Source organism: Urocitellus parryii, chromosome 12 (genome assembly GCF_045843805.1).
Source record: "Urocitellus parryii isolate mUroPar1 chromosome 12, mUroPar1.hap1, whole genome shotgun sequence".
Taxonomy (NCBI): domain Eukaryota; kingdom Metazoa; phylum Chordata; class Mammalia; order Rodentia; family Sciuridae; genus Urocitellus; species Urocitellus parryii.
Genome location: NC_135542.1, coordinates 52,417,304 through 52,437,599, shown reverse-complemented (window position 1 = coordinate 52,437,599; position 20,296 = coordinate 52,417,304). Strand labels below are relative to the sequence as shown.

General features: G+C 38.0%; 2 protein-coding genes across 4 annotated transcripts in view; one reads left to right on the top strand and one right to left on the bottom strand.

Annotated features, from left to right (window-relative positions):
* Babam2 (BRISC and BRCA1 A complex member 2) overlaps window positions 1-14,872 on the bottom strand; it is a 396,592-nt gene extending 381,720 nt beyond the window's left edge. The window contains exons 1-2 of the mRNA XM_026391012.2: window positions 14,769-14,872; window positions 11,227-11,378 (exon numbers count right to left, since the gene is read on the bottom strand). Coding sequence (XP_026246797.1) covers window positions 11,227-11,354 — 128 coding nt within the window. The 5' untranslated portion in view covers window positions 11,355-11,378; window positions 14,769-14,872. The remainder of the gene's footprint in view (window positions 1-11,226; window positions 11,379-14,768) is intronic.
* Window positions 14,522-20,296, top strand: part of Rbks (ribokinase) — an 87,589-nt gene continuing 81,814 nt past the window's right edge. The window contains exon 1 of one of the 3 annotated variants that reach the window (XM_077791694.1): window positions 14,522-14,587. Coding sequence is in view for 2 of the 3 variants with exons in the window: in XM_026393936.2 (XP_026249721.1) it covers window positions 15,252-15,340 (89 nt within the window). In the remaining variant the exon portion in view is untranslated. Of the gene's footprint in view, window positions 14,588-15,144; window positions 15,341-20,296 lie in introns of those variants that run through there. The other 2 variants (XM_026393936.2, XM_026393859.2) reach the window with 2 other exon arrangements.

Sequence of the window (20,296 nt, the reverse complement as noted above, 5' to 3'; positions counted from 1 at the left end):
AAAACAAGAAAATAAGAAATGAGATTCAAACAAGAAAGACAAAGAAAACACCTAAAATGACAATAGTATCGGACCCACAGAGTCATCAACCCAGATTAAAGCAGTTCCTACACCAGTCTTCCCCAGGTCAGCAAATGGCATGATTATCTGCCCACTTTCTCAAGCTAAGAAACAGGAAGCCATTCTTTTTTTTTTCTTAAGAGAGAATTTTTTTTTAATATTTATTTTTCAGTTTTCGGTGGACACAACATCTTTGTTGGTATGTGGTGCTGAGGATCGAACCTGGGTCGCACGCATGCCAGGCGAGTGTGCTATCGCTTGAGCCACATCCCCAGCCCAGGAAGCCATTCTTGATTCTTTCTCAAAACCCAAATTCAGCTGGGGTTGAGCGCTTGCCTAGCATGTGTAAGGCACTGGGCTCGATCCTCAGCACCTCATATAAATACACAAAAAATTGGGGCTGGGGATGTGGCTCAGCGGTAGCACGCTCGCCTGGCATGCGTGCGGCCCGGGTTCGATCCTCAGCACCACATACCAACAAAGATGTTGTGTCCGCCGAGAACAAAAAAATAAATATTAAAAATTCTCTCTCTCTCTCTCCTCTCTCACTCTCTCTTTAAAAAAAATAAATAAAAAAAATAAAGGTACATCAACAACTAAAAAAATTTTTAAAACCCAAATTCAATATCCTTATTATTATTTTACCTTCTAAACAGCTTTTTAACCCTATTTATTCATTTTTTTCTAGCCCCATTGTCACCTCATTTTCTAAGATTTCTTCATCTCTCACCCAGTCTATTGTAATGGCCAGGGCTGGAGATATAGGTCAGTTGTTAGAGTGCTTGCCATACATGCATAAGGCACTGGGTTCAAGCCCCAGCACCACACACACACACACAAAAAAAAAAAAAAAAATGTATATATACTGTAATGGCTAGTTAACTAGAATACCATATCCTATATAAGGCATTTTCCATATAACAACCAGTTTTTTGTTTTAAAATATAAAAAATCCTTCAATAACTTCTCATTCTATCCAGAAGAAAACACAAGTTTCCAAATCCAGTCCACCAGGCTAATATAACCTAGCTGGTGACTACATCTCATTTCCCTCTCAATTAATTTCCCCCCTGACAATCACATGATTCTTCTTGCCTTTGCACATGATTATTTTTACATCAAATCCCCTAACTCTTCACATTGATTGTTCCCATTTCTCATGACTCAACTCAAATGTCATCTCCTCAGAGAGAACTTTCCTGACCAAAAATTCTCAACCAGCACCTCACCAAGTCAGTTACTTTTCTCATTTAGTTTTCTCACTTACTTTTCTCACTGAATTAAAAAGTGGTTTTTGTTAACTGAGTTATGATAGGTTTCCTGGAGGAAAAGAATACATCTATTTAAATGAGCCTATTGAAAAAGTATTTACAATATATGGTTAAGCATTTAGAATGTATGGTTAAGAAAAACAACTTTTAAAAATTCAAACAAAATGAATGAAGAGAATTGTCCTACTAGCTATCATGACATTCTATTAAGCTGTAATAGTTAAGACACTAAAGAGGCCAAAATGGTGGCACATGCTTGTAATCCCCAGCAGCTCATGAGGCAGGAGGATCACAAGTTCAAATTATCCATATAGAAAAAAAAATCCTTTATCCTTATCTTACACCACATTTTATAGAATAAACAAATTTCCATTTAAAAATGAAAACTACAATTCTTAGAGGAAGATATAAGACTTCTAGATATGCTAGGATTTCTTAAAACTCTCCCCTCCCTGTTCCCTCCCTCTCTCACTCTCTCTCTCTCCTCCCTGCCACACACATGTGCAAACCTGAAAAGGAAAATAATGATAAATTTGACTTTATTAAAATTAAAATTCCTGGATATGAATAACACCAAAGTCATAGACTGCATGCAGTTATTTATAATACATTAACTGCCAAAATTCAGAGTACTTTAAAAATCTAAACAAATATACAAACAATCCATTTAAAAGATGAACAAAGGATATCCCCAAAAGAGGAGTTTCAAACTGCAATAAGCATATGAAAAGATTCATCATCATATTAACAATCAGAGAAATATGAATTAAAACCACTGAAGTTGACCAAATTATACTAGGTGCATGTATGAATATGCCACAATGCATTCCAATTATATATATATATATATATATATATATATAAAACGCATCAATTAAAACATAAATAAATAGAAGGAAGATGAATAGAGCATACAGGAAGAGGATCGAGGAAGGGAAGACAGGGAAGGATATAGTTTTGGGAATTGCAATGGAGGAAAAACTATGTTATATGTCTTTATGAATATGTCAAAATGAACCCCACTATTATGCATAACTATAATGCACTAAAAAAATTAAAAAATTAAAAACCATAGAGAGATACCATTTCACATTCATCGGCTTAGCAAAAATTTAAGTCTGACAATACCAAGTATTGGTGAGGCTTCAAAGAATGGGAACTCTCATTCATTTGTGGTGGGAGGAAGTTGACACAATCTGGCCGAATCTGTTTTTTAAAAAGACGCATTCAACCTTATGCCAGTAATTCTACTCTTAGGAATATACCCTTGAGGGGTAGCTTTCAAACTTTGTTGATCACACACATATTTGTCATTGTCATCCAGTATACACATACTTACTTATTTAACTAAAATGAAAGTCACAAAACAGTGCTTATTCTTACTATGTGTGACACATTCTGAGACTTTCCATTTTGTTCTTACTCATTTCGTAAATGTGAGGGTGACTCACTCAATTGATTTTACAACCACTAATGGGTAAACATACCAATTCTAGAAACTTTGCCCCAGAAAATAATCTCATATATATTTCTTTATGCTTATGTGAGAGAATTTTCATTATGGCATTCTGTTAAAAAAATTAAAACAATGAATTAAAAATAGGAGAAATACAATGAAATATGATATAATAGTACAAATGAAAGAACTAAAACTATAAGTATTAACATGGATAAGTCTCTAACTTAAGGGAAAGCAAAACAAGCAAGCTGCAGATGGAATATGTAGAATATGTATTTTATAATATCATCTGTAAACTTTTTAAACATACAAAATAATATCATATATTGCTTAGAGATACATTTATGTGTAATGAATTCAGAAAGTATGAAGAAATGCACAGGGAGAAAGGAAAATGAGATGAAAGAAGAGTAAAGAAAAGAAAGTGATGTGGAAAAGCCAAGTGGGCATGTATATAATAAAGTATTAAAAACTGCACAACTTCAAAATTAAACTATTGACACCCAGGACAGCAGCTTTCTTCCAGACACAAGACTAATACAGAAAGGTTTAGCCTGCCGGCTACGGAGACTAATGCAGCCAGACTGAGATCCGTCTTCAAAGCTTACAGCACTCATCGTTTTAAATTGTTCTATTTAGTAATCAAGTACTTACACTGAGCATCTATTTTTAACTAAGTAATGAAATACAGAACATGGACAAAAAAATGCAACAGGTAGTTGTGGGTGGATGAGATGTCACAGCAGATGCCCCAAACACAGCCATGTGCCAGTAAGGTTGAGTCACTGCAATATGCTGAAAAAAGATATGAAGGCTCAGCTGCCACAGGTTGCAATGAGCCCTCTCTGCTTTCTTCCCTGCTATAGCTGCCAGGCATCATTCCAGAATGCTGAACAGACACTTAGACATCTTCAAGATTACAAAAATCACTGAAAATGACAAAATATGGCATCCTACAAATAGCACACGCTTGTGAACAATTTAACGCAGAGCAGAGAATTAATAAACACTCAGTAAACTCATGGAATAATTCCCTAAAAATAATAGTCTGGACCTTTCAGATCTCAGTATATATTTTACCTAAATGAATAAACCCAATTCTGGAACATACTTTCATTTCCAAAACATCAACTCATTTGTCAGGGAATACCATTTTTAAGAATTATGCCTAACAGAATTTAAGTGACATATTACCAAGCCAATAAACAGCCTTCCAAGACAAGAACAAACCACACCACCTCTCTAGGAAAACCCCTAAACCATCCATTCCCTCATTCGACTTCCTCTACATACTACATGTGAAAGATACCATGGCAGATCTTAAGGCACAAAAATAAACAAGAATTCTGTCCTTAAAACACTGGTGCCCTGGGCTGGGGTTATGGCTCAGAAGTAGAGCGTTTGCCTAGCAGGTGCGAGGTCCTGGGTTTGATCCTCAGCACCACATAAAAATAAATAAATATAATAAAGGTATTATGTCCAACTACAACTAAAAAATAAATATTAAAAAAAAATACTGATGCTCTAGCAACAGAGTTTAGAAAGATACATAGACTTAAAAAAGGTTGAAAGATTTAAATGTCATTAAAAAATATTTTAAAAAATTGTTGCTTTGATTACTATCCCCCTATAAACCAGATCTACTATACCAGTACTTAGGCCTTATCTCTTCAGGGTAAGCAGCTACATACAGTAAGTAACAAGACTGAGGATCCCAAGTTCAAAGCCAGCCTTAGCAACTTAGCAAGGCCCAAAGCAACTCAGCAAGACCTTGTCTCTAAATAAAATACAGAAAGGGCAGGGGATATGGCTCAGTGGTTGAGTGCCCCTGGGTTCAATCCCCAGCACTTAAAAAAAAAAAAAAAAGTCTCCAACTCTCATAACACTGATCATTACAGATCAAACAGAAAGGGAGGGCTAGGGATAGTGCTCAGTGGAAGAGAGCGCCCACCACTAGCATGCCTGGTGCCCTGCAACAACAAAACAACAAGAAAGAGAAATGCCAAAAGGGAGACATCAAAAAGAAGCTATTCTTTTCCTTCATTCTGCCACTGTTTTGTTATGGAAACTTGAAGAATTCACTTTGATTGACAGAAGGATGGAAGAAAAATTGTTAATAAGCTTCTAAAGAACTTTTGTGAATCTTTCAGACAAGTACTATATAAAAGCCATCAATAGCCCACGCATCTTCAGCCAACTGATTCCCAACAAATGTGCCAAAACATACGTTGGAGAAAGGACAGCCTCTTCAACAAATGGTTCTGGGAAAGCTGGATATCCACACGTAGAAGATTGAGACTTGATTCTTATCTCTAAGCCTGAACAAAAATCAACTTAAAATGGATCAAGAATCTTAAGGTAAGACCTGAAACTCTAAAACTACTAGAGGAAACACTTCAACCTATGGGTACAGGCACTGATTTTCTGGATAACACTCCAAAAGCATAGGAAATAAAAGCAAAAATTGACAAATGAGATTATGTTAAACTAAAAAGCTTTTGCACAGCAAAGGAAATAATCATAGGAGTGAAGAAACGACCTACATCTATTCATCTGAGGGTAATATCCAAAATATTTTTGTAAGGAACTCAAAAAACTTAACAACTAAAACCCAAATAATCCACTTTAAAAATGGACAAATGGTCTGAGTAGACACTTATTGAAAGTTCATATAGCCAATAAGTATATGAAAAAAATGCTCAATGTCATTAGCCATCAGGGAAATGCAAATCAAAAGTACAATGAGATACCATCTTATCCAGTTAGAATGGCAATTGTGAGAAAAAAAATTTCAAATACTCACAGGATGTAAGGAAAAAGGAACTCAAAAAACTAAAAATAGAACCACCATATGATCCAGCTTCTACAGGAAATACTCCTGATTATACATCCAAAGGAATGAAATCAGCACAAAAGAGACACCTGAGCCAGGAGCAGTGGCACACGCCTATAATCCCATTATTTGGGAGAATGAAGCAGGAGGACTACAAATTCAAGCCTAGCCTGAGCAATTAGCAAGAAAGGCCTTATCACAAAATAAAATAAATAAATAAAAAGACTGGGGATTTAACATCATGGTAGAACACCACTAGGTTCAATTTCCAGTAACATAAAAAGAAAGAGAAAGAGAGAAAGTGAGAAAGAGAAAGCATGATACCTGCCTATCCATGTTTATTGTACCATTATTCACAATTCACAATAGCTAAAATATGAAATCAGTCTAGATTCCCATCAAGAGATGAACAGATAAAGAAAATATTTTTATAATAACACTGATATATATCAGAATTGTTTTGCGATAAAGAATAATAAAATCCTTTTGTTTGCAGCAAAATGGATGGAACTGGAAAACATCATGCTAAGCACAATAAGCCAGACACAGAAAGACAAGTTCTCTCTCCTGTGCAAAAACTGAAAAAATAAAAACAAACAAAAAAAATGTCAACCTGAAAGTAGAATAATGATCACCAAGGACAGGGAAGCATGGGAGAGTGCAGGAGTAGACGGTGGATACAGATATGATCAATGTATGCTGTATGCATATATGGAAATATCACAGTGGATCTCATTAATCTGCATAATTAATGTTAATAAAAACTAGATATTTCTGCAATTCACAATAGCCAAGTTGTGGAACCAGCCCAGGTGCCTCTCAACAGACAAATGGAGGAGGGAAATGTGGTATGTACATGATGGAGCTTTACTCAACCATAAAAAAAAAAAAGAAGAAGAAATTATGTGATTTGCTGGTATGTGGATGGAACTGGAGGATATCATGCTAAGTGAAATAAGCCAGACTTAGAAAGTCAAGGGTCAAATATTTTCTCTCATATGTAGAAGCTGGAGGGGGGGGGAATGAAAGAGGGATCCCATGAAAATAGAAGGGAGACCAATAGAGTAGAGGGAGGGGTTGGATAGGAAGGGAGTGGAGAAAGGCATGGGAAGTACCAGGGAATGAAACCTACCAAACTACGCTATGTCCATGTGCAAATACACCACAATGACTCTTTCTATGTATGTGTAAAATAATGCACTAATTGTAATAATAATAATAACAACGGAAGAGAGATCAGTAAAGCAGAGCAAACAGATCAGGGGGAGGGAAGAGGAGGGAAGGAAAAAGGAAAGTACTGGAGAATAAGATTGAACAAATTATGTGAGGTGTATGTACGAGTATGGCATGGTGATTCCCACTATTATGTATAATTATAATGCACCAATAAAAAAAATAGACATTTTTAAGAAGACATCAACAATGCTCTGAATTAACAAGATTTTTCACATCATTTTCAGCAGAGCAATTTTGCTAAAATTAGTTGAGATATTTTTATTTCTTTTTTTAAAACTAAAGAAACAAAATTCCATAAATACTATAGTTTGGATGTTGAATGTTCCCCAAAGGTCCCTGTGTTAAAGGTTTGGTCCCCAGGGTGGCATTACTGAAGGATGCTGTGGACCTTTAGGAGGAGGGGCCTTGTGAAAGCTCCATGGTGTCCTTAGGTTAGGGAGGCATGTCCCCAGAGAGGATTAGGAGACCCCACTCCAACCTCTTTCTTCTTTTGCTTCCTGGCCATGAGGTAAGCAGTTTGCTCAACCACCTGCTTCCCCACAACTGCCATCAAGCACCCCCACCAGAGAGCTAAAAGCAATGGGTCAACCTGGTCATAGAAATTGCAAACCCAAGTAAAGGATTGTCTCTTCAAAAGTCAATTATTTCAGGTATTTTATTATCATGACAGAAAGTTAACACAATAGGAAATATCACTAAATGCCATTTCAAATATTTTTCAGGCAAAGCTAGTCCAGACAGGGCCAGGACTAGTGGATTCATTTTAGACTTTTTTCATCAGCTCAACCATTTGCATTTAAACACTCAACTAAATATTCAGCAATTTGGGAGCACCCAAAAGGGAATCTGCAGAAAGAAGCAACATGACTTAATGTTGATAAAAATCGTCTCTCAGGATAGGCATAAAAAGTGAGAAGTTCAGGTTTGTACCACCTGACAAAAAGCAGTCTCCAGCCCACGGCCATCAGTTCCCTGCCAGGTCTTCACGTCTGAGAAGAATGTTGTGACAAACTAAAAAAGAAAAACTTATTTCTATATCCTATCTGCAAACAGCCATCAAACATCACTGCTTCTTTTAAAAGTAACTGTCAGGTTACTTTTTTTAACACCATAGCTTTACTGAAATATAATTCACATGTGATAACATTTACTCTAAAGTATACAATTCAGTTGTTTTTAGTATATTCACAGAATTGTGCAACCATCACCAACTATCTGATTTTAGAATATTTTTCTCACCCCAAAAAGAAACTTCATACCCATTATCAAGTATTTCTCATTCCCCTAGCTCCTGGCAACCATTAATTTACTTTCTATCTTGACGGACTGGACTATACTAGATATCCATGGAAGTGCAATCATATAATGTGTGACATTTTATGACAAGCTTCTTTCACATTTGTTTACCTGTTCATTAGTTGATGGACATTTAGACTGTTTTCATGGGAATTTCTGGCCTATAAAAACCTTAGTTATCTAATCTGATTGCTCATTTTATGGATAAAGAAACTGAGATCCAGTCAGAAAATGGGAGCCACCTCTGACTTCACACACTTAAGCTTTCAATCCACACCTGAAATGCCTTTGATTCTCCAAGCTTACCCCTTCCTAGAAAAGAGGAAAATCCTTAATGTGTGAGATCTGAGCAGTAAAATGCAAGATATGCTGGTTTCAGGAGAAGAGATGCGGCAGAAAGGAAGAGAAAATAAGTAGAATTGTTCATCATCTCATTGAACCAAAGGAACTTAAGAAAAGACCAGACCTCCAAAAACATACAGAAAGAGAGAAATGAGCACAAAGCAGAAACATAAATTTTAAAAGGAAAATCAGAAAAAGAAAGAAATTCAAAGGAGGATAAAACCTAAAGAGTTACTCTATAAAGTGCCCCACAGTTCATCTGAAAATCTTTATTCCCAGACCCAGAAGTAACAATAACTGATTTAAAGATCCCAGAAAAATGAAATCAAAGCAACATAAATGATAAGATATGAACACACAGCAAATGAAGTATATCACTCTACTTTCTATAGGCCAAAAATTACAGTATAGGCTACTGGAAAATACCCTCCTGAGATCTAATCCCAATGACTTCAGAGATAAAGTTCATCTAAAGGAAGTAATATAGGAGGCTTGATCTGTATCTAGCTTGTCTATAATCATCTGGGAAATCCAGATTGAATGAATCCTACACATAGCCTCCGATTTACAATCCCCACATCCTTGTAATAGTAATAGTAATAATAGCAACGGAAGAGAGAACTTTCATGTGAAAGTTGAGAAGCCTGTGTACCTAGCCTGTTGCTTGACTAAATGGCACAAAATTCTAAACAAGAAAACAGAAAGTCAATTTCTAATCATTGACTATTCTAAGGATGACAGTTTTTAAATACTCTAATGTATATAGATAACTTCTAGATTTGAAGTAGCAAAAAAATTACAACCTTCTTCCTATCAACTCCTCCAGAGTTCTATCTACCACATTCTTTTTCCTCAACAAAGAAAGGAGTAATACATGCCTAACATTAGCAAAAAGACTAACAAATAGTAAATGTTTAACAAGTATTTAATTAGTGAAATAGAAGATAATGCCAAGTCTTGAAAAAAGCATTCTACTATCCCAAGTATCTAACTCCAGTCTTCTTATCTTACTACTGAAGAACATAAGTCTATATCTTTATATCCAAGTACTCACCTTGGTCAAAATATAGTAAGATTTGTAGAAGGTAAAAGGCAAAAAAGTCTAACATGGAAAACCAAAAGACAATCAAGAATACAACATTTCTAGTAAGGAAAAAAACATGGGGGCTGAGGTTGTGGCTCATCAGTAAAGCACTCATCTAGCACATGCGAGGCACTGTGTTCAATCCTCAGCACCACATAAAAATAAATAAATAAAATAAAGGTATTGTGTCCAACTACAACTAAAAAATAAATATTAAAAACATAAAAATATCATAAATTAAATGATTATAAGTCAGGAACTATCTGTGCTTGAATTATAACCCATCCAGTGAAATAAATATCTAAAAATTAATACTGACATAAGTTAAAAATTGAATAAATAGGGCTAGGGTGTGGCTCAGTGGTGGAGTGCCTGCCTGGCGCATGTAAGACACTGGGTTTTATCCTCAGTAAAAATAAATAAAATATAATAAAATTCTATTGTGTTCACATAGAACTAAAAAATATTTTTTTAAAAATTGAATAATCAAACACTTGAGAAAGAAGGGACAATGAATGGTTCTTTACAGTGGAATTCAAACTAATAAATATGAAAAGAATGAAGGAACTAGAAAATCACCAGAGTAATAGTTGCAGGCAAGAACCATCTTTGGATGCTGAAATTAATGGACAAAGATATGATGAGAAACAAGCTATCTACAGAGTCTCAAGGCATTGCTCCACCAGGTACTCACAACTACAAAGGTAAAATCAGATAACTTCACTGTCGAAAAAACCTCATTGACACAATCTTAATCAAGTTATCGAATTTAACATACCAGTAAAAAGATATGAACATCAGGTATTCCCTACTTTGAGGCTTAAGATGGTCCAATATGTCTATATTCTTCTATGAGAAAATAAATGTATTTCTCCCACTAATAAAAGGAAAATATTAAACATTAAGCAAACCATATAGAGGGACATTTTACAACATATATAATCAGTGCTCTTTGAAAGTATCAATGATATTAAAAACAAAGAAAGAGTGAGGAATTGTCAAATGTCAGAGAGACTAAAGGCACTTGACAACCACATGCAATTTGTATTCTGAATTGGATTCTTCTACCAAAAAAGGACATGAAAGGGATAACCAACAAAACTCAAATAAGAGCTGTAGAATAATTAATAATATTGAAATGATGCTAATTTCCTATAGTATTCTAACATTTTGGTAAATCTAATTTTATTTCAAAATAAAATGTGTTTCCTTTTTAATACAACATTTCTAGGTGCAAAAACCCCAGTATGAGGAACAACTCATTTTGACTTACTATTATAATTTTTGTATTAAAAGAGGTTATAAAATTATGTCAGATGCCAAATCTCAAAGTCCAATTCTTATCATGTATTCTGGATTGCAGTAAACAGGAAGCAAGCCAATGAATAAAAACACACTTGCTAAAACCTGCATGGTACACTGTTCACAAAGAGATAAGCCAGAGGGGTGGCGGGGAAATGAACATTCTGGTCATACAATGGCCCACAATATCATAAAGTAAAATTAAAATAAATATTTTTTAAAAAGCAATTGAATCAGCACATGATGAGTTCATGACTCGAGGAATGTTTGTGGTATTCATTTTTATGACTCTGGTAAGAAATGTTTATTATTAGGAAAAGGTTGAATTGGTTCTGATACATACCCAGATTTCAAGTCTGTTATCCTCAAACAATTTGTAGCATCCAATCCCACTTTTCCATTCCGGACCACACTAGATATGAATGGGGAAAGCATTGGAGAAATTCGGTTCAAGGCCACTTCTGGGGACATTTTAACTTGACTTGTAAGCTACCACTGAAAGCAAAAGGAAAGAATGATGATCAGAGTCAACAACAACAAAAAATTAGATACAACAAAGCTTCCTAAAAGTTGGCACAGCCCTCAGAATTTTCCCTTGCATGAATAAATACTTCATTTCCCCCTCTAAGGAGCCTCTTGCAATGACCCTCCGAAAGAAATCATTTCCCTGCTGCTCAGCCACTCAGGACATAGACTGCACCACTGCTTTTTAGAGACAGAACCCTTGAAGGACAACTCTCTCCTCCTTTCTGAAGATGATTCTTGCTCTACTCTATTTAAAGCTGTTCCACTCTAGCCAGGCATGGTGCTATGTACCTATAATATCTGCTACTCAGGAGGCTGAGGCAGGAGGGTCACAAGTTCAAGACCACCCTGGACAACACAGATCCTATCTCAAAACAACAACAAGCTGTCTCCCTCTATCTTTTTACTGCCTCTCCCACTTCAGTTCAGACCAAGAAGCATTCACTAGCAATTATCTCCCAACATACAAAAAAATACTCCACTCAGTTAAGAAGCCCTTCTTTGGTATCCCCACAAGGAGTAAAAAATTGATAATAATATTTTAAATTCTAAAACAAGCACAATCAGCTTGCAATTCTTACTTACCAGAAATTATTTACAGCTGTTATACCTTCCTCCACAGTGTATTCTAACCTCCTGCTTATGTGCTTGCCCCTACTTGGACTTGAATCTTTAGTGTTTTAACAAAAGTATCTGGCAAACACTAAGCATTCAGTAACATTTTACAAATGAGTAAGAGGACAAATGCTAGAAAAATATTTAAGGATAGGAAAAATATAATATGCCCATAAAAATTTTGGCAGGAGAATAAATGTAACAAAATGAGAGGAAAAAATCTACATAACAATTAAATCATGAAAACACACACCTATGTAGATGCTAAGCAACACAGACTAATACAAATCTTTCAGTCTTCGACTTTAAGGCACTGAGAAGTCCTTATACTTGAAAATATAAAGCAAAACCAATAAATCATATCTAAATTACTTGGAAACTCATGGGAGTACATCAATTCCTCTTAATAGAATTCTAAATGAAAGCCTACTTTCCGAGGTGAATAATTCAATTTAAATGATCACTTTCTTCCTCGAAATGAAAGAATAATCCCACATCAAAAACAAATAAGTTTCCATCCAGTTACAATTACAAGAAACTGATATTCTCATTCTAGTTTTTCATGTATTATGCCACATGAGAACATACAAATGTTGAAAAAATTACAATAAATACTATTTTCGGTATTTAGTATTTGTTTTTCATTTCAGACAGTAATAAAGGGAAGGGCTGCAGTGATCTGTCAAAAAATAAGAACTTTGTCAGACTCTTTAGTGATGAAACCAAGAAGTACCTCTGAGGTAGCAAAAGCTTTATACTTTATGTGTTTAGTTCCCAAATGATCTTTTCTGCAAATATAAAAAAGCTCCTATTCTAACTCTTTAGCAGATGACCTACCTCCACCACTGTCATCACAAGGAAAAAAAATTATGCATTATACTATCAACCATAGAAATCACCTTTACTTTATAACATTTTATCACTTACAAAGAGTTTTCACATACATTATTACAGTTGCTCTTAACAACCTGGGTAGTAAGGCAGGTATTTTAATCCCCATTTTGCAGATGATATGGATAACTGTGGGGGGTTGTACAGTATATTAATCCATATAATCATTTTGAAGGCTTTTCTTCCTATTCTGCAACATTTCTAACTTTATTTCTATCCACTAATGTCACAGTTCCTGAAAGGATGCTTATCTAGATCATAAGCAAAACACACAAATATTCATCTCAGAAAAAAAAGCATAAGGATCTCACAGATATTATTCTTCCATTTTTTTTTCCCCACAGTACCTACTATTATTTTACCTCTCGTTTCTACAAAAAGAAAGGGGGGGGAACGGAATCAACAAATTTTCAATCTCGACTACTGACAGATTAAATTATTCACCTCCTAAATTATTCACTTCCCCCTACAACTCTGTTCCCTGGTGAATACTGTCCCCATTCTACAGACATGAAAATTGAAGCTCTGCAAGCAAGATGCTTTATTCAGAGTCACAAACATGGCAAACAGATAAGAATTTAAATTCAAATTCGAATTTTGAGGATTCTCAAAGTCCACTATTCCTGTCTTCCTATCAAATAACATAAGTTAAAAAGATCACATAAATTAAAAAACATCAAGGTGATTTTTTTTTCTTGACATCAAGACTCAGTCAGAATTTAAATAAATGATTGTTTCAAAACCAGAGACAAACTAGACTACTGTGGACCTACTGCGGAAGTTGGCTTAAATGATTCAATAGTTAAATTCTAAACCTGAACCAGAAGCTAACCATACTAACAGTGAACAATTCAGCAAGTGTCATGACTTTAGGATGACACTGAGGGAATGAATTTGGCTTTATTTCTGGAACAGTCATAGTACTATTTTTTTTTTTTGATAGTGCTAGATTCCATGCAGGATTGACATCTTTTTCAATCATGAGAAGGTGTGACTTATCTAAGAAAGAGGGAAAGAATACTGGTTCCAAAATCGGGTCATTGAATAATAACCAAACAAGGTGGTCCTTTGGTGCAGTGAGCAGGGACATGGATTGGACCACTTCCCCCTAAATAAGACAAATGAGACAATGGCAATATTGTAACAGATTCCAGATAGCCAGAAATTTGGGGTAGCCAGCCTCTTTTGAATGCCAGTTCTGCAATTTGTATTTCCTGATTTTGACGTACTGCATAAGGAAAATGCAAAAATACATTTTTACAAAGATCTCCTGCCCCAAAATAAGGTCACATCAGGTCTTCTGGTAGGCTGCCTGGGGAATACAAAGACGTCTAAAGCACTGTCCAGGCTCTTGCAATTAGGATAGGATGACAAGCACGGAAACACGTGTCCAGTTGACGTCATGGAACGGAAAGGGGTGGCCCCCCCTTGCTGCGTCACATCAACGTCATACAGCACACGAGGGAAGTCACACTGGGGAAGCAATTTCTCCAAGGGGCAAAATCAGGAAAAACAAATCGTTTCAGACTCAAAGAATGACCACCCAACTCCAAGAACATTTAAAAGGGGACGCTCCCCCTTCTCCCAAATTGTATGATCCCCTCATCAAGAGGAAAGAGGGATCACCCTGAGGGTTCATTAGGGACCAAGGGGTGGACCAGAAAGGGAGACAGGTAACTCTGAGGTTTGGGGGACTCGTTCTTGAGTGGACTAGCGTGATGGGGGTGAGCAGGGCATCTTTGAAACAGGGGGCCTTCTCTATAGGAAGAGTAGGCAAGCCCTCTGGCCATCGATCTCTGCGCCACCTGTGCGACTCGGGATCCAACCTCCCCTCACCAGCCCCAGTCCTGGTACCTGGAACTTAGTCCGATCGGTAACCGGCGACTACGTGGGGTACAGGTTACCCGAGCGCGCCCCCGACCGACGCACCGACCTGAACGCGCACCGCGGGCCGGATGCGTGCGCGCTCCCGGACGCCCCGCCCCGCCCCCTTCGGGAGTGTGGCGGCGTGCGCGCCCCCGTGCCGCTCCCGCCTGGCGCTCGGAAAGGCGTCCCCGCAGTGCCTGAAAGCTCTGGGTCAGCGCCTGCCTCGCGCGTGGCGAGGAGCCTGGCACTCGTAGTATCAGGAGGGTCCTGGAACATGAGGCGGTGCGGGAGACAATTCCTGAAAGAACTGGGGGCCGTTGTCGGGCGGGGTTGTTCGGGCATTCGGGTGGGCGACCCGCGTAGGCGTGTGAAAGGCCCGCTTCGATAAGAGGGTAGGAGCGGCATCTCTGGTTAAAGGGTCGGGCAAAGTGCAAAGGGTACAGTCCAAGTTGGACAGCACCTCATCTAGCCATGGCGGCGTCTGGGGAGCCCCGGAGGCAGTGTCAGGAGGAGGTGGCGGCGGTGGTAGTAGTGGGCTCCTGCGTGACCGACCTGGTCAGGTTAGTCTGTCGTCGGCAAGCGACTTTCGGGAGGGGGTGGACGGTGCTCAGCGCCTAGCGCTGGGACTTTGGGGACCGACAGGGTCGCCCTGGATGTGAGCTACAGGTTTCCCCAACCCGCAGCCCGCCTTTCTTATTTGGAAAAGGGAGAATTCGGGTTTGTAAAGATACATGGCAGGAGAGGGATGAGGAGGGCAGGGTTTAGTGAAGGCTCCAGTATAATCAGAAGCGCCTCCAGACCTATGCCTGTCTCCTTGGCCAGGCTGCTGCGCCTTCCCCGTGACCTGCCAGGTGACTGCCACGTCATCCTACCTCCTAGAATAGGCCTACCTCACAGGGTTGTTGTGAGGACTAAATTAAGTATTTTGTCAGCCGAAACACTATCTGAATTGGGTATTCTTCGTCTGAGCTTGTTATGTAAAATAATGAGTTAAGCAGGGGTCAAAAAGACACCGTTCACTGTATTGATTATTGGCATTCCTGCCGTATTTTACGGTTACAGCTTGCTTTTCAGTATTGTTGTAATCACGGATTACCTTATGGTAACCAAAGTGTGAGTCAAAACAAAAATCCATAAACAATCTTTACAACCACTAAAAATTTATAATCAAACAGGAGCCGAAAACGTGCTAAATGAAGATAGACGAATTAGGTCCATGACTTTGGAGAACAGATCCTTCTGATTTATCATCTTTTTTAATGAAAATTGATTTTCTAACTACAAAATTAATTGTATGAAAAAAATCAAATATTTTAAGGAAATCCTACTTCTCAGATTGTTTCAGTTTAATATGTGGGTGAACAGTGTTTTATTATAATGAGGGTTTATGTCATTAAAAAAATTATTAGGCATACTGCAGTAAGACCTCATCTGTCCCTAAATCTTGTTTTGCCAAAGGATGACAGTAAAAATAAGTCACCAAATCCATGCTTGTGAGGCAAGTGTTCTACCACTAAGCTACAACTCCAGCCCTGTTCTTTATTTTTATTGGCCTTATTTATTTTTATTGGTCTTATCTGGAAATACTAACCCCTCCCCAACCCTCTTGGGCTAAAGGACTCAAGGACCCCAGGCCTGTCTCTACAATCCAGAGCCACACTCCACCAGAAGTTCTAGGAACTCTCCCAGAGAGGCCTCTTCCTGGCTGCCTGCCTATCTACCAGGGCTGTGTCCTCATTCCTGGGTGGTAATCTGCAGAGCCCAAAGTTGGGTGGAGGGAGGAACAGGAACATAGTTTCATTCTTGAGCCACCAAAAGGCAAGAGTCACCTGACTCCTTTATAGGGCTTTTAATGGGTGGGCAGGTGCTTTAACTTTACAAAAGGACTTCCCCTATTAGGAGCATTGTCAAGAGGTTGCACCTGCCTTTGCTCAGCTCCTTGGGGTTGGTGGCCCTAGTGACCATCCTTCTACCCTGAGTCATTGTCATTCCCTGACTGAAAACAATCACATCTGCATGTGGATTGTATCCTACTTAGCATGCCAGGTCCTTTATAGTGGAGTAAATATATATAATTTATTCAGGGGTAACAGCCTCAGACCCCTACTTTCAATTGCCTGTGTGACACCAGCCTAGAGGCCTTCCTGGCCCGCCTCCAGAAGATCTCTGAGTGCTTCCCCCTCCTTTCCTGACTCCTCTGCACTTGCCCACAGGCAGACCAGGCCAGCCCCTCCCTGAACTGTGGAGCCAGCTCCTGGCTGGCCCTGTTCCAATTCCCTGCTCACACTCCACCCAAGACAAGTTTTTAAAGCCTGTGTTGCTCCCTGCAATGGCTTCCCTTTCATCATAAGGAAGATTTTTCCAAAATTTCTGAATATAGGATTTTTGGTACAAGGCACTAAACCCAGTGGCACTTAACCACTGAGCCATATCCCTATCCCTTTTCATTTTTTTTTTTTTTTTGAGACCATTTCACTGTTGTTTTAGGGTCTCACTAAGTTGCTGAAGCTGGCCTCAAATTGCTATCCCCCTGCCTCAGCCTTTGAAGAACTGAAATTAGTCATGCACCACCATGCTTAGCCTGAATGTAGGATTTTTATAAAAATCCTGCATCTGTGATGAACCTGGGGCCAACTTTGCTGGTTACAATGCATATCATTGTATTTTTCTAATGCTCCTGAAACAAATCACAAATTTAAAATCTTAACAGATTTGTCCTTTACATACTTCTGAACATCAGAAGTCTAATACAAGTTTCATTGGGCTAAAATCAAGGTGTCAATAGGGCTGGGCTCTTTTCTCAAAGCTCTAGCAATGACTGTTGGCTTCCTTTTCCAGTTTCTAGAGGCTGCCTGTGTTCCTCAGTTGGTCATAGCCCCTTTGTCCTTGAAGACAGCAGTGGTTGGTCTGTTTCTCATGTGGCATCACTCTCACTCTTCACCATTCTGCCTTTAAAGGAACCCTGAGGTTACAATGGGTGCCAATAATTCAGGATAATCTCCTTACTTTATTGTAGTTTCTTTTTGAAATCAAACAATTGTATAACCTTTAGGGAACCTTTGAATCTGATCAGTCTAGCCTCACATTTTGCAGATGAGGTAACCAAGAAAGCTTAAACAGCCCACCCCAAGTCATATAGCCAGTTAATGGCATAGTGAAGGCTGAAACTCAAGTCTCCCACCCCTTATCTTTCCATTCTGTCTTTCTACCTCTAATTCTGACTAGTAACATTGCCCTTTTCATCTGTGGTTCATATGAAAGTGCCATAGTCCGGCTACAGCAAAATAACCAGGGGGTGACGAAAAACTTGTGTATATTGATACAGCAGGAGTGGGAGCCTTTTATTGTAGGACAGAAGGGGTATATATATATTCCACACAGCTTATCTTAATTAACATAAACTAGATGCAGCAGTCAACCAATAAGGAATCTCCACACTTAATGGCTCGCTGGCGCCACCTCACAAACCACTCCCCCTGGCAAAATGCCAGGCGCCATCTTGACTTGTTTACATGAAAGCTTTTAGTCTGTGTATTCACTAAGTGTTTCCCTTATAATATGATAAAGAATATCAACTAAGGATTTTTAATTCTTGGGTCTAAAGATAGTATCTTCATTATTCTTCCTTATTTTCTTCTAGAGTTTAACTGTAACCAACCTGGATGCCATGCCTTTACTGTAGAATCACTTCGGAAATAAAACTACATCAATAGCTAAGCTGTTTGGATTGTATCCAAGTCAACTTTCTTTATATATTACATTACTGTGTGCCAGACACTGCTAATTCAATCAATGAGCAACTTTTTTTTTCATTTTTAACTTCAGACTGCTATGAATAGTAAGTGCTATGTTATAATAATTTTAAAAAATCATTAGCTCATCCAACATGACAAACAATAGGCATTATTTAATATCCATCTATATTTATCACCATCCTCTTCCTTCTTGAACACTTATCTCTAAAGTTTCTTGTTGCAAAGATAAATCAATCCTGTTCTTACAGAAAATAAAGACAAAAGTTGCTCCAAAGACAAATTTCCATGAAAACCTAACAACATAAGATACATTTTTAGAAATTAGGTTCATAGCTTGATTAATCATGATTTCATTAATAGACCTTAATTCTTATGACATACATCACCTTTTTTAAGTTATTTATCCAACTCATTTTTATTACATTTACACTATGTATCAGGCAATTCTCTAGGAGAAAAGGATACCCAGTCAAAAAATCTCTACCTTCTGGAGCTTATATTCTAGAGGCGAGACAGATGCTATCAGTAAAAATAAGCAAAATATATGGTATGTTAAACAAATGCCACAGAGAGAAAGCAAGAAAGGAGGATGGAAGTACTAAGAATAAATCAATGACCACAGAAAGCCTCACTGAAAGATGATTTTAAATAAAGACCTAAAGGAGGAAAGAAAGCAATCCATAAATATACCTGAGGAAAGAGCATTCCAGGCAGAGGGAATAGCTTATGCAAAGGCCCTGTGCAGTAAACAGCAGGAAGTCCAGCATGGAGGAAAAGAGGAGGGCAATAAGTGACCAATGGACATTGGGTCATACTCGATGAGATGAAAAATCACTGGAGGAGTTGAGCAGAGGAGTAACATAATCTGACTGAGATTGTAATAGGATCATTCTGGGGGCTATGTTAGAAAAAAAGCTAAGAAGACAAGTGCAGAAGCAGGGAGACAGGTTCAGGATGACGGGTTCTTGCCCAGTGATCCAGGCAAGAAATGGTGGTAGCTTGAAAGCTCTACTGTGGGGAGAAATGAGCATCTTTTGATTATATTTTGAAGGTAGAGTTGATAAGATTTGTTGAGGAGTGAGAGGTCAAGGATTACTCCTGATTTCTGCAGCCTCTGCAACTGGGAGAGGAAGTTGACCTTTCCTGAGATGCAGAAGATTGTGAGCAGAACTGGGCAGGGAGAGGACTGTGTCAGGAGCTCAGGGTGGACATCCTAGGGTTGATGTACCTATTAAAGATCCAGAAGACAGATGTGTGAGTTTGGAGTTCAGAGGAGAGGACTGACCTGGAGATATAAATTTGAGAGCTATCAGTGTGTAGATAGTATTTAAAACCAGGAAGCAAGATGAGCTCACTGAGGATCTGAACTCCTGTGGCACTTCAACATTTAGAGGATGCATCTTTCATATGATTTATTTCCTGCCTTTAAGTCTCTGTACCCCTAAAACTTGTTTGAGACAATCTTACTACAAACACATTTCCATTGCAATAGACTATAATGTCAACTAATACCCTCATGTTATCCTTTAACATACTGTCAATTAAAAGTAATGGTTTTAGAGAGAAGGCTCATGTTCTCCCGAGCATTTAAATTTAATCCTTGGCAAATCAGGAAATTGTTGCTTAGTTCTCAAAAGATCAAAAGATTTGATAGTGAAATTAGTGAATTTGGAAGCCTTTACAGGTAAAACAGATGAAGATTACTTTTTTTTGTAAAGACTTTTATTTATTTAGTTAGTTAGTTAGTTAGTTGTAGATGGG